This window comes from Xiphias gladius, chromosome 12 (genome assembly GCF_016859285.1).
Source record: "Xiphias gladius isolate SHS-SW01 ecotype Sanya breed wild chromosome 12, ASM1685928v1, whole genome shotgun sequence".
NCBI lineage: Eukaryota > Metazoa > Chordata > Actinopteri > Istiophoriformes > Xiphiidae > Xiphias > Xiphias gladius.
The window spans coordinates 3,534,477-3,555,921 of NC_053411.1; the positions used below are offsets into that span (position 1 = coordinate 3,534,477).

The following is a 21,445-nucleotide window of genomic DNA, read 5'->3' on the forward strand; positions in this document are numbered from 1 at the left end:
AAACTCTGCACATTCATCACTCAGCCCAGTGAAGCTCAAACATCATAGTGAAGAAACAACCTGTAAAACATCATTTTGAATGGAGAGAGACTTTAATGTTCAAATCGAGGGCACTGACTACTGCATTGATACATATATATATATATATATATATATACATATATTTGTAGCAGCATAATTGCATCTGGATCAAATATGCTTTTTTTTAAAAATTGCATTATTCTTTAATTAGCGTGTACGAATACACCCTCCATGTGTGTACATGGAGGGTGTGTATTCGTGGGACTGTGTGTGTGTGTTTTAAGTCCAAACAGCCTAGCTGTACATATGTTTGGTAAAACCAATCTTGATTTTGTTTGCAGATTATTGGTATTAATTTGACTTGGTTGGTGGCAGTTTCGTTATTCGTTCTCATGTGGTGATAAATTGGTTGCTTGGACTGAAAAACTCATCGCCTAAATATTACTTATATGGTGATGATTAATGGTTCAGACATCCCTTTGGGAATAACTTATTTGGCCCCTGTGCCCGCAACGCTTTCCTTGGTGCCAAAGCCAAAAAAAGTTCAGTCATTGACAGCTGAGGTAGCAGTGGTAAATAACCGTGCACCTTCATGAGAGTGGCAGCAATGAAATGAACGCTGCCTGAAGAGTGCCTCAGTGTTTGAGTTTAACGTAGCCAAAATGACAGCTGCTTGTCTGAAGAGCGATCCTTCTGTACAGGTGGTATTACAAACTGAAAAAGTGGTGTGTGTGTGTGTGTGTGTGTGTGTGTGTGTGTGTGTGTGTGTGTGTGTGTGTGTGTGTTCATTGCTTCTGTGTCTGCTAAAGTAGGTGTGTGTCTGAGAGGAGTGTGTGCAATCATATGCACTTGTGTTTGAATACCTCATCCACCAGCAATTGTCTGACATGGGAGGCGAGCCCATAGGCATTAGCTCGTCTGGATATACACTCATTACCTTTTCCTGAATATACATGGAAAAATTATATCAGCTGGCTGTAGTGGAGCATGGATGACAAAGGAAATCATGGAACCATGTCCTTTGTGTAAAAGACATAAGGGGCTGAATTCAAGAGGCTCTTAGCATGAGAGCCAATGACAGGCATGATACTGGAGTTTTGTGGTGTTACACTACAGGCACACAAGTGGTCTGTAAATGCAACGGTGGAGAGAGGGCAACAGCATACAGGACGGCAATAATTCAACCAGACAGGAACACTCATAAACACACACGTACACACATGTACACACACACACACAGCGGGTTGTAATTGCGCTGACATGTGCACTCAGCATGCTCTGAAGTCACACACAAACAGGCAGCTGCTGGTGACCTGCTGCGAGTGTGTGATTGTGACTCTCTGGGGTTCCGTTTCTCATAAGCATGTCATCACATAGGTGTGTCCTCCAGTGTGTGTGAGCGTGTAGAGTGCGCTTGCCTGTGCAGCTGTCGCGACCCAGCATTACCGCGCTGTGCTCACACACCACCCCTCCACCAGCACCACCTCGGAGGATTAGCTGCCGCACATGCTGGGGACCACATCACAGCCAATCACATATTCATGGGAAATTCAATTTCTCCGACACACTGGGATGGTTTGTAGCCTGACACGGGGCTCTATCTCGCCCCATGAATTGTGTCTCAAATTGAAAAAGCAAGCGGAGAACGTCTTTTACAATGGACCCGAGCGGAGTAAAATATGGGAATGCGAAGCGGGTTAGTGATGGGAAAAAATAGTTAATGTACATGTATTTCCAGTCCACAGTGGAGCAAAACAGCCCTTACTTATTTGTTACGACCTCCCCAGTGGTGTGAGGGAAATTCATCTGCATATCAATACTATTGTAGGACTCTGCCTTAACTATTTCGTTGCAGCTGGTGACAACAAGGTGGCGATCTGCTTGCATTTTCACCACCCTTTCCCCTCTCTATTCAACTTTCCATTCCACTCCTTTAATAGAGATGTTTTCCCAACCCTCACTTTCATACCATAATATGGATCTGAGACAGGAGTTCACCCCCTTTCAGCATCATTAATATTATGCATCCCATCCCCATATCTATCTGCCTGACAGATAAGGAATCGTCACGGCAGTAATGGAGGTAGCACTGTTGGGGCAAACGTGTTGTGCAGGTGCCAACGGGCTAACTGAAGCCAATCATCATTTCACACAGCAAGCGTCAGTCGCATAATAAGGTCGTTCCCACCAAAATACCCCACAGTGCTTTGCTCATTTTCCCTCCCTGCTTCTTCACTCTTCACAGCAGCTTTGGCCTGAATACGCCTTGGACAACGCTGTGTTTAACAATACGGACTTGGCATGTGGCAGGTTCACAGGTCAGGAGGAAGAGGTGCATAGTGGGAGTTCAGGTGAGGGTCTGTCTCTACCTCTGGTTAAGATGCATCTCAGCCCCAGGTAATGGCTTCATATGACGAAGCATAAAATCAGATGAAACCAGTGGGAAATGTGGAAATTCCCCCCCACAAAGAAAAAGAGATAAAGATAAAGGCTGAGGAGCCCTGAAGATGGAGATCTTTCCTTAGAGATAATCCCCTCTCCGGGAGGGAGATTTTGAAGAGAGGGAACCTTTTCATCAGCCTTCATTTTGTTCTTTTATCTTCTCTCTACCCGGCAGCAGGCCTGATGATTTTCTTTTTTATCCTGACTGTCTCCTAAGGTTATAAATATATATACCATTGTAGCCCAAATTTTGTGATTCCAAAAGCATAAAGAAAATTGGGGAAACAACAGGATGACGCAGGGAACAATCAGGATGACAGATCCTCCTGTCTCTGAAAGGTAATAGGTTTAACTTTTTATATCACTCTGGAGTAAGATAGTTTCCTAAATTAAATGCCTGAAAGGGCAAATAGAAAGCATACCATTTGACAGATTTATCCACCTATCAAGTTGTTTGTCTGCAAACCTTGTCTCAACATCCCGACTGTCAGCCTCAAGCTAGAACTTATTAATTAGAATGGGAAATCGGTGTTAACAACACTCCACATGGCTGCATTATCTCCATGGTGCACTATATCTTGAATTTGGTGAGTGTCCAGTGCTCAGCTTAATTAATTTGAGAGACCTTTTAGGAGTCCTGTAGCCCACACTAAGTGGACAGACCCGCTTGCATAATTATCCGCCTAGTTTACACATGAGAGGACTTTTTGCACGCTTTCCGCAGTGACACACAAATCTCCAGCCCTTTTTAAAAATGCAGCGGGCGTCATCCATTCAGGACCAGCGCTCTCCGGCGATGAGCCCCAGCCTGGCTCTTTGTAGTTGAAGCAGTGCTAATGAGAATGAGGTCATGGGGATTTTGGCAGCCATTGTGACGGATGTGGAGAGAGACGCAAGCCAGAACCATAACACCCCTTTTCTACAACACATATACTCCCCACCCAGTGTGTCAAAACATGCTGGCTGTTGGGCCAGTGGCGGCAGCTGACTGGGAAATAAGGGCAGCTTCTTGGCAACTGGCAGCCATGTTGGAGGCTGGTTCCAGTAAAAGGATTTATGAGGGAAAGAGGAAGAAAGAAGAGGGAGAAAGTTCACTTTATCTTTATCTTTATCTTTTCGATTTGATAATCAAATCCCTAACTGAGCGACACAGCTGATGCAGCAATGAAGTGTGCGAATACACTCAATCAAAAGTAGCCTCATAGAGTACTTTTGATTTACACCAAACATACATTGTGCTCTTTTGCTTCTGAATGGCAGGTGACTGACTGTGTTTCGCTGCCAGGAGAATTGGAGAAGGAGGATTGGTTGAAGAAAGGGGCTGTGAGAAAGAGTCGGTTTAACGGGGCAGGAAGCAGAGGGGAATGGGTTTAACAAGGCTGTAACACTGCAGAAAAGAATGTCCTCTTTCCATGGGCCAATGGAATGGGACTAACAGGGACGGACACCGTGACTACAGCAACACACACACATGCACACACAGGCACCGAACGAAGGATGTAGTCTCATGTTTCATCATCAAAGATGTAATTTTTTATCAGTTATGTACTACAGAACGTCCTGTTCAGCTGTTACTCAGACTGAGCTATACTTCACAGTGCACAGGCCTCTAGGTACAGAAACAAGTTCAGCTCCGACAGTGACCAAATATCTTGCAGATGACGTCATTCAAAAAACAGTTTTGCAGACTTTGCTCAGAGTAAGACATACTGCAAATATCTATGGTTTATTCAGTATTAATGGCTTTCTATGGAAGCATCAGACTAAGTAAGTTATATCAGTCCTAAAGAGTTAAAGAAACAGGTCTAACCACTGTGATGACATAATCAGCTTCTCAGCAGCCGCACAACGCCAGCACAGATATGATGCTTCACCCATTGTGCTCTGGTTCAAAGCGTCAGTTTGCAGTACGGTAGATGATCGACTGTAGTTTTTAATCTGTAGTCAATAATCTATTATCTGTCACTGACACATGGCAACCAAAACAACAACAACCCTCACTTAAACTCATAAACGTAAATCTACATTAAAGTATCCAAGGTAAATGTACCTTAAATAAGTATATTAATTCTTTGCTTTGCATGTCAAAGACATCTAGAAGTCCGGACTCAACTTGGGCTAAATTTTGTTGAGAAGTGAGAGTTTATTTTAGACATCTACTTTACATGTAACTGTTTTAAAACATTTTAATTTGAAGAAAGTACCAACAAATTGAAATACTGTCACTGAAATGCTGATATTAGTATAACTCTGTTTTGACTGATTTGATGAGTCATACTGTACAGCTGTGACTTTCCAGCCTTATGCCACATAGACCTCAATATACAGAAACAAGGACATGTCCAACAATGACCTACAGTCATCCCACAAAACAACACTGACTTCTTAGCAAAAGCAGCTTTACAGATCTGTCACAGAGAAAGAAAGAAACACCACACTCCGGAAATCCACTAGTGTTTTGCACAGTGTTTGTCGCTAAGCTGGGTTTCAGAGGCAAATGAAAAGAAAAGGAATGATAATGAAAAAGGGGATTAACCACAGAAAGAGAGGAGAGAACCAGTTGGCCCTGTTGTTGAATACACACTATAAATAAAAAAAAAAAAGGGCAAACAAGCTTTCCTCTGCTGGCCTCTATTGCCTTGCTGGAGTGTTGCTCACCTCAGCGCCCAGCTCTGAACCTCTTTGTGTGTGTGTGTGTGTGTGTGTGTGTGTGTGTGTGTGTGTGTGTGTGTGTGTGTGTGTGTGTGTGTGTGTGTGTGTGTGTGTGTGTGTGTGTGTGTTTGTGTGTGTGTGTTTGTGTATGTGTATATGTGTCTGTGTGTGTGTATTGGGCAGGGGGGGTGTCCTCTAAATGACATATGTGCATTCATACAGCGTATCCAAATTCACATATTGGAGAAGAGGAGGGGAAGGAAAAAAGGGAAGAAAGAAACAGGAAAATATGGTGAGTGTGAAAGTTATGTGTTTGCAGGTGTGTATGTGTGTGTCTCTGGGAAAGGGGGTTTGTTTGTCCTCCTCAGGTGCTGAGGGGCTTTCATTTTAGGCAGAGTGGAGAATCTCATTACCTGAGTGGTGCACTGCCTATGTTTACACGCATTATTCCAAAGAGGCTTCAACGCTCCTTTATTCCTCCACCTCTCTCTCTCCACCTCTCACCCTTTCTCTCTCAGTCGGAAAAGACAAAAAAAAAAAAACTTCCAATTGCAATAACAAACAGCCACTGAGGAGGCTGAGGGATCAAATGGCTCTTTTTCCCAGAGCAGAGCTGTTGCAGATGGGATGCTTCGGTAGAATTACTTCGTTGAAGTTTGCCCCCCAAAACAGCACCTGAGAAGTTGCACGGGCATGAACAATGAGGTGGGACAGGAGGGAAGGTGTATGTTTGTGTGCTTATTCTAGTGCTGGACTGACTGTAAGGCATTTTGGATAAGGGCATCAGCTAAATGTTAAGGTAATGTGGGCGTGTATAGGCAGGTGTTCGCAGTAACATTTAAAGTAAGTCATCCTGTGTAATTCCCCAGTAGCAGGTACAAGACATTACGCGGAAGCACAGGAAAAGTGTCATGATGTCAACAAAACTCAATAATGTCAGCTGTAATATCTATATCTATCTAGAGTTTGCTAACATTTGCTTCGATTAGCCAAACCAATACATTGAAATACACTTTTAAATCACTTTTGACAAATGAATGTAATGTAATATGTTGCTTTTCATTAAATTGTTGCGCAATTTTGTTGTAACTTTACTATTAAAAAATGTGAATAAGTATGTGTTTCCATCAACTTACACAAATATATTCGAGAACAGATTAAAGGCGAACATGATAGCAGATAATCAAGAACCAGATACAACTCAGCCTTTCATTGCTGCACCTATCATACCATTTGTGTTTTCCATTTTATTTAGGGATGGCAATGTCAGACTGTCCATCCACCAATTTGGACCAGACTAAATTAAATCTACAACTAGTAGAGGGACTTTTTTGAAATTTTGTTCAGACATTCATGACCCCCAGAGGATTCATCCTCTACATGTGGTCAAAATTTCAAAAATTCCAACACTATAGTTTTTGTACAAATCACTGTAAAACTAGTGCTATCCTCATCAATATTAGCTGTACTTTGTCTTTTGTGCTAATTAGCCAATGTTTGCATGTTAGCATCCTAAACTAACATGTTGAACATGGTAAACATTATACTTGCTTAATATTAGCATGTTAGCATTTTTAATGCAAGCATGTTATGTTAGCATTTAACTTCAAGCACTGCTGTGTCTATGTTTTCGGCTAACTGGTGATTTTTTCACCAGACTCGAAGATCAGATCTCCAGACTTTACCAGATCCAAGAGGATGAACGACTCCTCGACTCTGGCATCAGAAGCTTCCCATGTCCCTGACAATAAGACCGCGCATCCCTGACTTGGTTCCAGAGTTACTGCAGAGCCAGAGTCGCCAACCATCAGATCAATCCATGAGGAAGATCCCTGTCCCAGGCTTGATGCTAAACCCAAGGTATGGAATTGTTCAACACCTGCTCTTTTGAAGCCGTGGATCATTGTTTGGGGTGACAAAAAACGAGGTAGGAACTCCTCCTGTATTCCTCCATCTGGGTCTATACAGCTGGGTAACAGGCTTGAGTTGTTGGAAAAGTTGGAGCAACACATCTACGTGTCTGGTCCTATCCCCTGCTGTAGTCGTTGCCATTTCAGCAAGCTACTGCACACCTGGCTCTCATCAACCTGCACTGCCCCTAGGGTATCCTACAAAGACAACTTCAACCTCTTCTAGGAATACTGGTCCCGCCTTGTCAATGGAAAACATTTTACAACCTTTCAAAGTTATTGCTGTCAGACATGCTCCATACAAAAAAAAATAGGATTAAAAACTCTAAAAATTAAAAAAAATATAATCCTTGTTTCACCAAAGAGGTACTGGTTAACATTTAGGCAGCAAAGAAATATGAGCTTGATTAAGAAGGCCAGTGTATCAAATTATTACGTGACAGCTCTCTCCTCTTGCCACAACATCTCTTAAGAACATGAAAAGATCTTATCTCCCACAAAAAATCAAAGTAGAATCTGGTAATGTTTTCAATTGACCATCCATCGTAAAAGCTTTTAATCATCATTTTCTCTCCTCAACCCTATAAGAATCAACTTTAGACCATTTCTGTCCAGCGGAAGGAGTCCCAAATGCCTTAGTCTCTTCTTCTGATGGCAAATTTTCTCTCAGTCTGGTAACCAGCGCAGATGTTCACAAGCCATGTGCAGGTAACCACTACCCAAATATTCTTCATTTTAGTGTCCCCATAATCTGTCCACACATTCTTAATCAAATCTTTCTTTCAAGAGTAATTCCAGCTTCATGTAAAAGTGCCATGGTACTACCCCTACACCAAAGTGGTTATTTCAGTGATCTCAACAACTACCGTCCAATATGTAAACTTCCTTTTTTAGCACAGATCTAAGAATACTTGGTTAATTTTCATTTACATGCTTTTATTTATTCTCTACGCTTATTACAGAGACAGCAGTCTGGTTTTTAGCCGAGTCACGGCACATTAACATTCTCTTCATCCTGGATAAACAACTGTTTTGTGCTGCTCTCTTCAATGACCTCTCAAAAGCATTTGATATAGTTGGTCATAAAATCGAACTCAAGAAATTCCCATCTATATACCATCAGTAATGGGGTGCCATAGGGGTCTATCCCTGGTCCACTAATATTTATTAATGAATAACATAATTCTTCCTACTCAGTACCTCAAAATTATTTGGTTTGCAGATGACATGATTTTATGTCATCTGCACCCCAACCCAGGCTATGACTCAGAAATTAAAAATCAATCTTGGTTTCCAGTATAGAATTAAAGGCTGTCTGTCTTTTTCAAACCATAAAATTATTGTGCAGTCAACTTTAATGTCTGTACTCAATTATGCAGATGTTCTGTACTGTCATGCTGTCCCATTATTACTTCAACAGCTACTTGAAGTCCTGTTTATCATAGTTCTTTACACTAATGACGAATTTCGAACTCATCATCGTTCTCTGTATCGCAAGGCTGGATGGACTTCCCTCCGGACTAGTAGAAATAAACATATCATGATATTCATCTATAAAACTATACCGTTACAGCTTGGAGACTGCCTCAAATCTCTTTATACCTTTAAATCTTATAACTACAGTACACGATCCAGTAACCACTTATACCTAGGCTATCCCTAATGTCCCCACTAATCTTGGAAGAGCTTGTTTTAGTTGTTATGCACGTTTTGAATGGAATGACCTGTAAAATTTCCCTCAAAGTCCTTCATACCCCTTCTAGATTTTAAAACTTATTAAGCTTTTATGACTTTTATAATTTTTTTTTATTAGTTGTGTCTCAGTTGTGTTTTTTTGGTTTTTTTTGCTGATTATGTGTTTGTCCGCAAATTTTTTTTTTTTTTTCCTAAGCCCTACCTCCCCTATGTTATTATCGTCACTCCCCAATCCTGGAGATTTGTGCATCCAAGTGAGGAGTGACGAGGCTAGAACCAGGACACTGAATGTCAACCCTAGATTTTCTGCACTCATAGTAATCCATTCAATGTGAGATGGCTGACTGAAATTTGTGTCTTTTGGCTCGTTGAACTGGCTATTGAGAGTGGGGTGACATGCAACAAATGGTAGATAGACTGCACTTATATTGCACTTTTCAACAAGGCACACATGCTGGTGTATGATTCCAAAGACCACATTCACCCATTCACACAAACATTCATACAGCGACCTTTTCTATACATACGCCACTTTCTACACAACCACACACACTCACACACCAATGATACATTGGGGGCAATTTTGGGGTTCAGTTTCTTGCCCAAGGACACTAAGAGATGTTGCGGTTCCATACACCAACTTTACATCTCTATTATTTTTAAGCTTTACATGACCCAATAGGGTCATGTAACGTTAAGTTACATCCTTTATTGCATGTTATCTTTTTCCTTATGCTTTTTTTTATAATATTTTAGATCTTTTTTACATTTCTGGCATTTTATTCACAAATGAATAACTACTTTAACTGCTGTCAGCAAAAAAAAAAATTTGGTTTATCTGTTATTACATTACTCTCAGTTCATTCTTTTTCTTACTTGCTTAGTTGCCTTACATTTTCAGTAATCTACAAGTTTTACTCTTCCCTAAAGAAAGTTTTACTAATTTAATTTCATCTTGTCTTCCGAACCAGTGCAAGCCGTAAGCATTTTCCATCTTTAGAGACCTATTCAAAAGAAATGCTGGTGCATGAATCCATACCTGAACAGCTCACATTCAAATGACTAACATGCATATTACAAACCACATAATCACCCCTTTAGTTTGTTGCATTTAAGTCTATTTTTAGGATCCTAATGGCTGACTGTCACCTTGTCTTTGCAAGCCATTTCTTCTCTCCCTTTTACGCTGCAGAAGACTGAAATCACCTGATGCCACTGTTGTGACAAGCAGCACTCCAAACAATAATTCAATTTGTCACTGCTTTGCATCTTTATTCTCGCTCACAGGGACGTCTCCTTTCAATCAAGCAAAAGTAAACCAGATAGAGAGGGCAAGAGACACGGTGGGAGACAGAGGGAGAGAGATGGAGGTAAGAAACAGTCTGCGAGCCTGGCAGAGCATTGTTTCCATCGTCAGATCACAGCGCACAGCCATCTTTTTCATGTAAAAAAACGCTGTTTTTGACAGCACGTTTGTTATAAAACACCAAGGGAACATTCAAAGTTTAGACGAAAGAGGCCTCGGTGTAAAGTTTTCTTTTCTTCCTTTTCCTTTCTTTGCTTTTCTTTCCTCCCACGCACTCACCACGGCCACCACCACCATCCCCTCCCCTGATACATCGGTGCTCTAATTGCTATCAACATGAGTAACAAACGTTCTGCCCATTTTTATTTTTATTTCGAGGGAAAAGAATTATTACTGGCAAGCTTCACGTCCATCAGCACAAGCTAATTCCCGTTTTATGGCTTCAAGTCGCCGTGTGTATGTAGGTGTGTGTGAGGTTGGCACAGCGACTGAGCACATCATTCCCAGTAGAACTTGGGTGGCAGAATTGCCTTTGAACTGCCGACAGGGCTCCATTACATACAGCTTTTAAAAAACAGGGTTCTCTCTAAATAACCAAAAATACGTTATTTAGCATTCAACCAAAGCAGAGCCTTTCATGGTTCTCTGAGGAATGCTACACAAGTTCTTTAGCACCATGCTGAAAAGGATTTGGACATAGCTCCTTCGTGATGGTTAGAAGAGCCCTTTGCAAAATGATACAAAAACATCTATGGTTTCTCTTAGTGATTATGGTTCCATATAAAATCACTATCTTCACCAAAGAATGTTTGATGAATGCTGCTTTTTTTTAACTCGACATATGAAAGAAAGAGTCTGTTCAAATGCATGACTGACAATTAGCTAAAAGTATCAGGGACACTGGTGTGTAGACGTTACAGAGAACAGGAAAACTATATATAGTATTATGATGGTCATCAGTTAAAGATGAGAATTTTCAAATACATGTATTGGTGATAAAACCGAGCACATTGTGGTCTCCCGATGGACTAATTAAATAAATATACATGAGGACACAATGCACAACCTCTATGCTTTAACGGTGATCACTAAGCACAAAAAATACTTATACTGTTAAGGGAATTATCATGGTCAGTGGTTTACAGATGCCAGCACTGTCAGTAAAAAACAGGAAATAAACTGAGGTCTCCCATGCCCAAGTCAAACGCTTTCTTGACCCATCAATCCACAATGATCACCTCAATGTTTTCATAATGCACAAGGCCAGTAAAGGTCCTTGACCGGGAAAATGTAAACACATGTATTATTAGGCATCTGAACTGACCACAGATGCTGCTGTTGTACTTAGAAGGAGGCTTTAAATACCCTTTCCAGAGATCATTTTCATTTTCCAGAACCTGAAAGGCACATATGGATGTATATGGGGCCACTTGCAGTTCACTTACGTAAATGAATAAAGAGCTCAATAATAAGTTGCTGATTTTTACAATAAAAAGCTAAGATAAAAGTGTTATGTGTCTATTCATTCAGTATTGTAAATTATCCTTTTTAGTCAAATCAGCGAGTATATGTTTTGGTATGATATATAAATAATAATAATAATATATAAATATACTGTTGTGCTGCTGCTTTGTGTGTACATTTTTGTATTTGCCTCAGCCAAGCATAACCAAGGACACGGACGATATCTGTTATATCTGTATCCATTTTTCTATTGACACCTGACTTTTGCAGAAGGCTTCATGCTGTTGTTGTGCAATTGGTTTAAGACAGAAACTGAAAATACCCAGGTCCCTGGTGAGAGATGGGGTTAAGATGGGTGGATTTGATAGAAAGTGGGGACGGCATTGCATCAAGTGAAGAAGACCCAATCTGAATCCATTGTTGTGATGGTGAAATGCTGGAGAAACCCTGCTGGGCCACATTTCACAACTCTCTGAGATGCTCTATAGGGAGAGCTTTCCCACTCTTCCTGTAGTAGCTGCAGGCCGGCAGGCACACATGAATCTCACACCACCCCCTCACACACGCATAACAAATATAAAAACTTTTCAGAGCCAAGTACTGCAAGCCTGTACATATCTACATATTGCTATTGTCAGGTGAAAACTTCAGTTTTGGTCATTTTAAGATTTGATTGACGGTTGAAGAAATTTTGGGGTATTGAACAAGACAAGATGTTTACACCTCAAAATATGAAAAAAACGAAAAATATATGTGATGGGAAAATGTTTGCCTCTACAATATACAGATAATTTTGCTATACCTAGAGACTTATCAGTACTGCAGCTGAAAATGTAAAGTGTGTCTGAGAGTGCCACAAGAAGAAATGTCATGGCATAACATTATTAGCTTAATCTCCTTGAGAGCATGAATATACATACTTGTGAATTTTATAGCAATTTTCTTATTACATCATCTGTTATTCTGTGTGCAAAGATGAAATTTTGGCCTAAGGGTGGTGCTAGAAGAAAGCTCATGCAGTGTTCAAAAGGGAAATGTATTATCCTCTGGGGAGCAGCAATGATCTCCAGTAATTTCATGGCAATCTGGCCTCATCCTACAGATGAGGATATTTTTTGTCTCCGAGTGGACATTTTGGCCTGATGATGGCGCAAGAGGAAAGGTAAGGAGGTCACCAATAATCTTTATTCTCTGGGGACAATGAATATAAGTCTCAGATTTCATGGAAATCCTGTAATTATTTTCTGAGATACCATGTCATGGATGTTGATCAAAGAGAACCTTTGGCCTGATGGTGGCACATGAGAAAAGGGAACCATGAGTCCTCATAATAAATTTCATGACAATCTGGCCAGCGGTTGTCAAGATAACTGGCTAATGTGCAGATGAGAGCTTCAGTACCAGGGCAGAAAATTGCAGTATAAATGCAAAAAAGCCCCAAAACAGGTTTCATTCCCTTTGTTCCTGAAAAGTATACTCTTGGAGATACAAGGTTTTCACCTGAGAACTGGAATATACATACATATATATATATATATATATATGCTAGAGCTATACATGAAATATGCAGGACCTGGGAGAAGTGTAAGGCAAGGGGCCGCTCGGAATTCAGATCAGGAACCAAACCACTGGAAGAACCAAGGATTCCAGTGTGGGTTGCCAGGGCAACATGTGCAGGAACTTTAAACCATGACAGCCAAACTGCAGAAGATTACGAGGAGAGCACATAACAACAGGGAACGTGGGAGAAAAAAAAAAAAAAAGCCCTCTGTTTACAAGGACAAAAACTGGAAAAACAATGAAGCCATGCTGGGCATATTTTAGAACCATAAGAAAGGAAAGAAAGTTCAGAGAATGCCTGGGATGTTCAAGCAGATGAGGGGCTTTCTTGTGTGCCCCAGCCTGCCAACTAGTTGTTTTGGCTGTCGCTTGGTAACCAATACCCCCACCCCCCTCCCCGCTCCATCTCACACACACACACACACACACACACACACACACACACACACACACACACACACACACACACACACACAGAGGCATACAGACAAACACACAAATGCTTATGTTGAGTGATTTTGCCCTCAAGACTTTCCACCTTGCCAAACCAAAAGGACAAGTTAGAGAGCAGAGAAGAAAAGAAGGTAACCACACAAACACACACACCTTCCTCTTACACATACAGCAATGCAGAAACAAACAGACAACGATCTCTCAGCCCGACTGCCAGCAGCGTCGGAACAACCTGTAAGACAAACACACCCCGATGCTTTTATTTAGCTGCCGGGCAGCCAGCATCCACCTGGCATCACTCAACACTTAATTAGATAGTAACGCTATGGTGGCATGCTGCTCCGTGTACCCAAGGTCTCGTTAGCAAGGCAACCGCAGCATCGAAGCGACAAACGCTGCCTACCGCCAAGTGGCAAAGTGTGATGCCGTGCCAACACTCAGGCCATACTAAGAGGAAGGCTTTGGATGAAGATCTTATCGACGGATAAGCTCAATCATCGACAGTGCTTTTATGTTTCGGACAATGAACCCGCTATAGTTGTCTGTGTCAACTCATGCCAACAGATAGGAAACAGATATGCACGTCTTGCTTCACAGTCAGGACTACCAGCATTCTGCTGTGCCAGGTAGTCCGGTTAGATTTCACTGATATGTGTTTTGGAAGCTGAGACTGACTTGTTGGGACATTTTAGACATTGTATGCCTGTGTTTGTTTAAATTTGACCAGTGTCCAGTGTACAACAAAAGCTAGCTACACTAACAACAAACATAAACTTTTTATTTAGCCATATTTGAATATTTTGGCAAAAATTTATCATCAATCTAATATATCCTTCGGGACATACCGAGCATGCAGACCTACAAACCTACAGTAGGCTTTGTTATGATATTCAAGAAGGAGTATTGCTTATGCATTCTTTCAAAGGCCAGTATTGGCTCAACATAACATGACAGCGATATATCTTTTACACCCTCATTATGACATAATGGATGGCAAGTATCAGTATCCATAAAAAAGAAACCAGGAGCCATCTGACACTGAGGAAAGACACTCTGCGGTGCTTAGATGTGTCCTGACAGCCATGTTGGTTGGTAAGCCTGCTGTAGTGGTAATGCACTTTGTAATTTGGAGACAGTGAATGATTTATATTTAAAAAGGGAAGGAGAAGAACCAAGCAAACAAGTCTGATGATTCACAGTCTGACAAGATAACTGGCGAGAAAGGCGTTTCTCACATGTGCAAACACTTTTCCACCACAGAACAAGCCGGGGCCAAATGAACTGTCTGTTCAGTATGTGAGGCTGCAGGAAACAAATAACTTCCACATTAAGTCAGGACCCCGGAGACCTGGATAGTGTGTGTGCACACACATGTGTGTGAGACCAGAGAGTGAGAGTATGGCTGTGTATGTTGTTACAACTTCTATGTGTGTACAAACCTGCATGAGCCATGACTTACCATGCAAATACAGTCAAGCACCTTATTATAAAACATTATGGCTCCCTCTAAATACTCAATTTAAATTCAACCAAAGCCATGTTTAGATTAGATGTGTACTGCGGGCAGATAATCCTTTGACCTGACTGGCTAAAATGATGCTTGCAATCTGATGGTGGTGTTGGCAAGGTACCCGGAGGGGCTGGTGGGAAGAAGAAGGAAGATGAGGGTAAAAGGTGGTAACATCTAATATTCTTTACATAGAGAAAGTGAAATGAACTTTAAATAGCATTCAACCCAAAGGCATGAATAGAAGAAGAGGCAGAGAATGGTTATGGGGAGGAATTCAGTGACAATGAATATTTTTAGACTGATGGTGTCAGCTAACAACGATGATGACATGATAGTGAAAAGGGGGATGAAGAGGACAAAGATAACTGAGCAATGTTTTCCAGCTCCTCCTGGGGGATCCCAAGTCAATTCCCAGGCCACATGAGATATGTAATCTCTGCAGCGCGTTCTGGGTTCTGATAGCACAAACTCAACTCGTGATATAGACAGAGGGGGTAAATACAATAAAGAGGTAGTCATAAAAGATAAAACTGCTACTTTTCTGAAGGGTTGATGCTCATCAATGCTGGGAAATAGGTAAGTTTCGGGTCTTTAGGAGTTGACAAGATGGTGTCGAGACACCATTTTGAATTTTCAACCATGAAAGCAGCGTGGCTCTAGGGATGACAAGGTCAGTTGGTCCGTCCAACACTTTCGTCCGGACTGATAAATCACAACAACTTCTGGATCTATCGATCGCCATAATATTTTGTACATCCATGGTGCCCAGAGGAGGAATCCTAATGACGTCAGACTGTTGTCTTCCAGCCACGTCATATCAAATGATGGGTGCACATACAGTACAGTGGATGATGTATTTGTCAGGTAGTTTTGTACTGTTGGACTATTTTAAATCCTTGAGGATTAATGAGTCAGTAAATTTAACATTCTTCTTCTAGTTTCACTTATTCCCACCCAGGAGAGCTCTTAAACCAGGAAGTGGCAGGAATTACCCACAACTCCCCCATGGGAGAGGAGGGTGGCGCAAGAGTTTGGACTGTCAGTGCCATCTTTGCCGCTCATTAATCACTTAGGCTACTGTTGGACAGGCCACTAGGGACCAGCAACACACACGTGCAAGTAAACACACTCACAAATTTAAAAAAAAAAGGTGTAAGTGAAATGCCAATGTATAATCTGTCTCTCCATGAAACAATCGATACACGCAAAATGGAGAGACCCTATTAAATGTTGGGTTGTTTCCTTGCTGATACAGATGCACACATTGGAGACACACACACAGGCACACAGATAGCGATGCCCCTCATCACCATAGAGAGCAGATAGAAATAGAGGGAAGACGAGCACAGCTCAGAGTTCCCTGGGGCTAGTCAACAACTCAGAGAGAGGAGAGAAAGAGGCACAAAGAGAGTCCTTTCAATAGTGGAGGCTGGTATCATGTTATAGAGCCTCATATCCCTTCCCAGGATGTCTAGAACTCTATATGCATAAATGCATGTTGATGTTTGTCAGTGAATATGAATTTCTTGTAAATAATATCATAGTTTGTCCTTAAATAAGTAATCTTCAAGTCATTTGTACACACTTATTATTTCAGTTATGTAATTGTTTGAAATTGCTGTGGTGTGTGTGTTGCTTTCATTCATCTCAGTGTATTTGTGATATCATCACTGGGAGTTGCCAATGTCAGACATTTTCAAATCCTACACATAGTTGCTGTAAAGTTAGAAATATAGGTTAGTGTACTTGTCACGGGGAGTACTACTTTGCCTGTGAAAATATGTGTCCATTTTTTACAAGTATCTGGTGGAGCTTTGTTAAAACTGACAAAATGACCCCTGATGATGTCATCAGGGTTAGTCTGGGTTTGGAGACTACAACTTATAACAACAGGTGCACGCTGCAAACTGAGGACATGAATCAGCAACAAATTTCATTCCTGAACTTGGAAATAGTAGTCGACAAAATGATCTTAATTCTTAATGATTAAGTCCACTGACTATCTTTTCTCTGAGCTTTCAACCGAACCTCATGGGCTTCATCAGATGACGCAGCTTGCTCCATGGCTATAACACGCGTTTAAGTGTTCCTTGGGTTAAGATGATTTTTCCAAACTTGTTGTGGAGTTTAAAATGAAAAGACACTGTCAAGTTACATAATGGGAAGCGTAGGATTCTGCATTTTTTTGCATTTTTTGGATCTTCAGGGGCATTTACCTGAAGGAAGAAATGCTGAACAAATGTCTTTTTTCAGGCTGTTTTATCACAAATTCATGTAAAGTAACACAACATTAACACTGAATGTCCAGCTCTTGAAAGCCTGTATATTTACTGTTGTAAACATGAGGTGGTTGATAGTACTTGAAAATGTCTCTGCATTTTAGCATTATCAGTGAAATCCAGTGACTGTGTGAAGAGACAGAGAAATGGATGGAAATTTGGCAATTTTCCCGTGGACATGTGGGAAAATACACACTTTTCTCATGGACAATAAGAACTGAGCCGTTCCAAATGACCATTAGCACCAGAAGTAGGTTTAAATCTTGAATTTCAACATGGAGAAATGACTCAGCCCCCATGGATGAGGGATATTCTTTCAGTGTGAAACTGAGTGATGAAGCAAGGCTGCTTCCTTTTTGGCACTTTGATATTTTCTTAATGAGTGATGTACCATACATGCAGTTTTACAAAGTACAATTACAGAAACAAAATATGCTGGATAATGAGCTGAGCTTCACAGAAAAATCTCCTCTTCCTCTTTTCTGAGTTTTTTTCTTAGAAATTCTCTCTTCAAGAGGCTGTGGCTGTGACCTTTAACTTCTTTCATAATGGAATTTTTAAATGCTGATCTACATCCTGAAGGGAAAGCAAGTACTGTTGCACTTATTCTATTTTGATCTTGATTCTACATCCATTATTTTTTCACTTTTCCTTGAATATCTGAATGTGCTGGCTCTAAAACACCCCTTTATACACAGATACAGTATACACACAAACTAAAGCTATATCTGTACTTCAAGGACACCTTTGGAAGATGCCTAAGAGAAAGTTCTTTTACATTGTAAGCCATCAATTGACCAATCAAGGCATGCCAAAGTAAAGTGACTGTCCCCATTAGTGCTGCAGGGACAGAGGAGAGTATACAATAGCTGTTTTCAATAACAGCTCTTTTACTATGGAGCAAGATGAACAATTCATCCTCTTGTCAAAACAATTAAGAGTATTGTAAGAGGTGGAAATCAACCAGAATACAAACATACACATTACATGGAATGATGAGCTGATTAGCCTGAATCATCCTAAGGAAAACTGCATCAGACAAGCTGCTCCCATTCAAGCGAATGGGAAAGTGGTCTCAGACTTTTGGACCCCATTGTTTGTTCAGGTGGCATCTATTGCATCCCTGACCACCCATCATCGAGACAGATGTGGCAGCTGACGTCCGCTGCGCTGTTAACCCTCTCATCAGTGACTTTCGTTTGGAACCTCAGAGACTCGAAAACAAAATACTGAAACAAGAGAGGAGGAAGAGACTCATTTTTCCCAGCCATCAATCTGAGCACTGCTCATAAATGTCAGCCTTAGGGAAATTGAATGGCACCATTTGTCTGTGTTTATTAGGCCGGGATGAACTCGGTCTCTTTGACCTTTCAGTGTATATACCCTCACCAAATTGATTGATAATAAGTCAAACTTGGAATTCCTACGGCAGACAGAGCCCGAGCATCCCTGCAGACTTATCGTCAATTATCATCGCCTTAGTGCTCAATACGGATTTTGCTCAGGTTTACGTTTTTTTGTTTTTTGTATTACTAATTATTTTTTGTGTGAACCTTTGTGTGGAGCAATGGCTGTTACTTCGGTACAGAGAGGTGTGGGGAGCCTGGGCCAGGAGTGGCAGGATCGTGACGCGAATGGCTTCACCGAAACAGATTTCATCCAGAACTTAAAGATGTTAAGCCCTACTTTTAACTGAGGCCGCGTTGCAAAAAATCCAACATGTATCTGATATAGGATCACATATGGAAGTGGCCCCAATCAGAATAGACAGATCAGATTCCATGTGGTTTATGCTGTTCATGCTGTTACAAAAAAAAACAACAGATGAGTCACATATGAGCAAAAACGTTAGATTTGGGCCACTTTTGCCACATAGCCTAAGTCTCATGTGTGATTTGAGCATAGCCTACATTTCTCCATGACTCTGTATGTTACTCTTTGTCCTGATTCGACACACAGGGTAGCAGACGGAGTGCCCATTACTGTGAGTTTTTATAGTCTGGTCATTTTGAAAAAAACAGCTAGCTGCATGCTCAACCATGAGCATACTGTGCAATTTTACAAGATTTCTGGCCACTGAAGTTGTGTCAGTTGGACCCGGAATATGTGAGGGTTTCTGTGGCACTTTTAAACTCCATCTCTTTTACCCCTGTCGATAATCCGATAAAGGGAACGTTACCCGCAAATGTCAGCGTTCCCATTATTTACTCACCAATTTGTCATGAAACTCCAGCAAAGTGGAGCTGGATGGGGCCTGCTGGCTGCCGCGTGGTCAGATTACTTTCCTCCTTTTCTCGGAGCCGCCAGCAGCCACATCCAGTAAAACAGCAATGTGTTACGGCGACAAAAGGGCCCTGATCGCAAGCGATGTCCGCACCAGACACCACCACTCAAATCCACTGGGCGCCCGTCGATATCCATCACAAAGACTGCTCTTGTTTACATAGCGTAGCAGCTCTCACTCTACCGGGCCTTATGGAAAATCACTACAGTATTCATACAGTGACTTTATCATACTTCACAGTGTTTCCCCTCCATCGAAATCACTGAAGTATCCCGCAAATACGAGTTTAATGTAGTGTCTGGAGTCTGACTTCAGTGGATGTATCATGCTGTGCTATTTTTGTCTCCGCCGACATCACTGTTCACTCCTAGTGGGACTTTTTTTCTTTTTCTTTTTTTTTTGATATCTGTACAACATCTGTCTGAAATCTATTGTAGGCAGACACAGTCAAAACATAAAAAGTAGGCGACTACCTCTCCCTTCATACGATCCAAATTTCTGACCATGAATAAGCAGGGCACTGCAAAATTCATGGATAAAAGGCTCCATCAATATTTCAGTCGCGGCCTCGTGTGACTAACTCAGGCGATGAGCTGTCTGTTCGCCGCGCGCCTCCTGTCTCCGCACTGGCTCCGTGCGCCCACAGGCGCGTCCTCGGACTACTTCCGAATGTTATCGTTACACAGTGGCACGGGCGCCTATGAGTGTGGTTCGCAAAGTTGGGGTCAGGGGATCTTCTCGGTGACATTAAAGGGGTCCCCGCAGTCAAACGAGACAGAGGGGACTTTTCTGCGGTTAAATACAAAACGAAATCCACACAAAGGCCATAGATTATAATAAGTTTCACCCTGGATGCTACGATTTCCTGCGCAGCGCTGTGTAAACAGACAATGACAAGATGCTCGTGACCCTGGGCCACCCTGTGATGTAATGGCAGTCTGGGGCGACATGTACATGTCCGTTTGTGGGGGACCCTAACATGGAAACGTTTGAAAGTCCGGATGTTTCAACGTAGCCCTGATAAGATCCACACCTGGACGCGTAAAAACCACACCGTGCCTCCTGCTCTCTGAGAGCTGCGCAGTGTGCGTATGCAGCGGCAGTCTCCTGCGAGAACAATAACTTGTTTCTGGTGATGTGTGCTGTGGCTGGAGTGATGGATGGTGGAAGGTGACAAAGAGGGGGATGGTGGGGATGGTGCATGAACCAGCGGATCGGGACGGGACGGGACGAGGAGGGGATAAGCTACTTACGCTGCTGTTCTCTCCTGTCCAGTGGACCATCGCCTGGTTGTGGGTCGCGTCCCCTTTGAGCACGAACGAGCTGCTGAGCAGGGACATTTGTTTTTCCCGGGACAGTGCTCTCCTGAAGCGGGGTGAGCGCCCCGCGCCGAAGGCTTCCTCTTCACCGTTCCTCTGTAAGCCCAGCGGGGAGCCTCCGTCTCCGCCGCCCGTGTCAAACGTACGGTCCACCCCGCCGTCACAGCGCACGGGTCCCGGCAGTGCCATCCAGGCCGAGGCGGTCAACAGAAAAAGGCAGAGGTGCGCAGCGGTGGAGACCGGTTTTGTGGGGCTTAGAGTTGCCATGCTTTGCGCCGTAGTAGCGCTCGTATCGCGGAGACTGATGGAGAGACTGCTGATGCTTGTGGAAGATAGATAGGTGTATACTGTAAGCCGAGAGAGTGAGAGAGTGAAGGAGGGAAGGAGGGAGGGAACTGGAGCGAAGGCAGACAGTGGGAACAACGTGGACGCGTCTCCGTGCCAAGCGGGATCCACAGGACGGCGCAGCGGTGCCATCTGCTGTTGTGCAGCTGCAGCGTCTTGTGACTGAGCTCCACATACCCAGTCCATCTTCAGATTTCCAACATGA

At 42.2% G+C, this 21,445-nt stretch overlaps 1 protein-coding gene across 4 annotated transcripts in view; it reads right to left on the bottom strand.

Moving 5' to 3' along the window:
• sorcs2 (sortilin-related VPS10 domain containing receptor 2) overlaps positions 1–21,177 on the bottom strand; it is a 305,555-nt gene extending 284,378 nt beyond the window's left edge. For all 4 annotated transcript variants that reach the window (XM_040140283.1, XM_040140282.1, XM_040140281.1 and 1 more), the window contains exon 1: positions 20,830–21,177. In XM_040140283.1, coding sequence (XP_039996217.1) covers positions 20,830–21,162 — 333 coding nt within the window. In that variant the 5' untranslated portion in view covers positions 21,163–21,177. The remainder of the gene's footprint in view (positions 1–20,829) is intronic.
• Between the last annotated feature and the right edge of the window lie 268 nt (positions 21,178–21,445).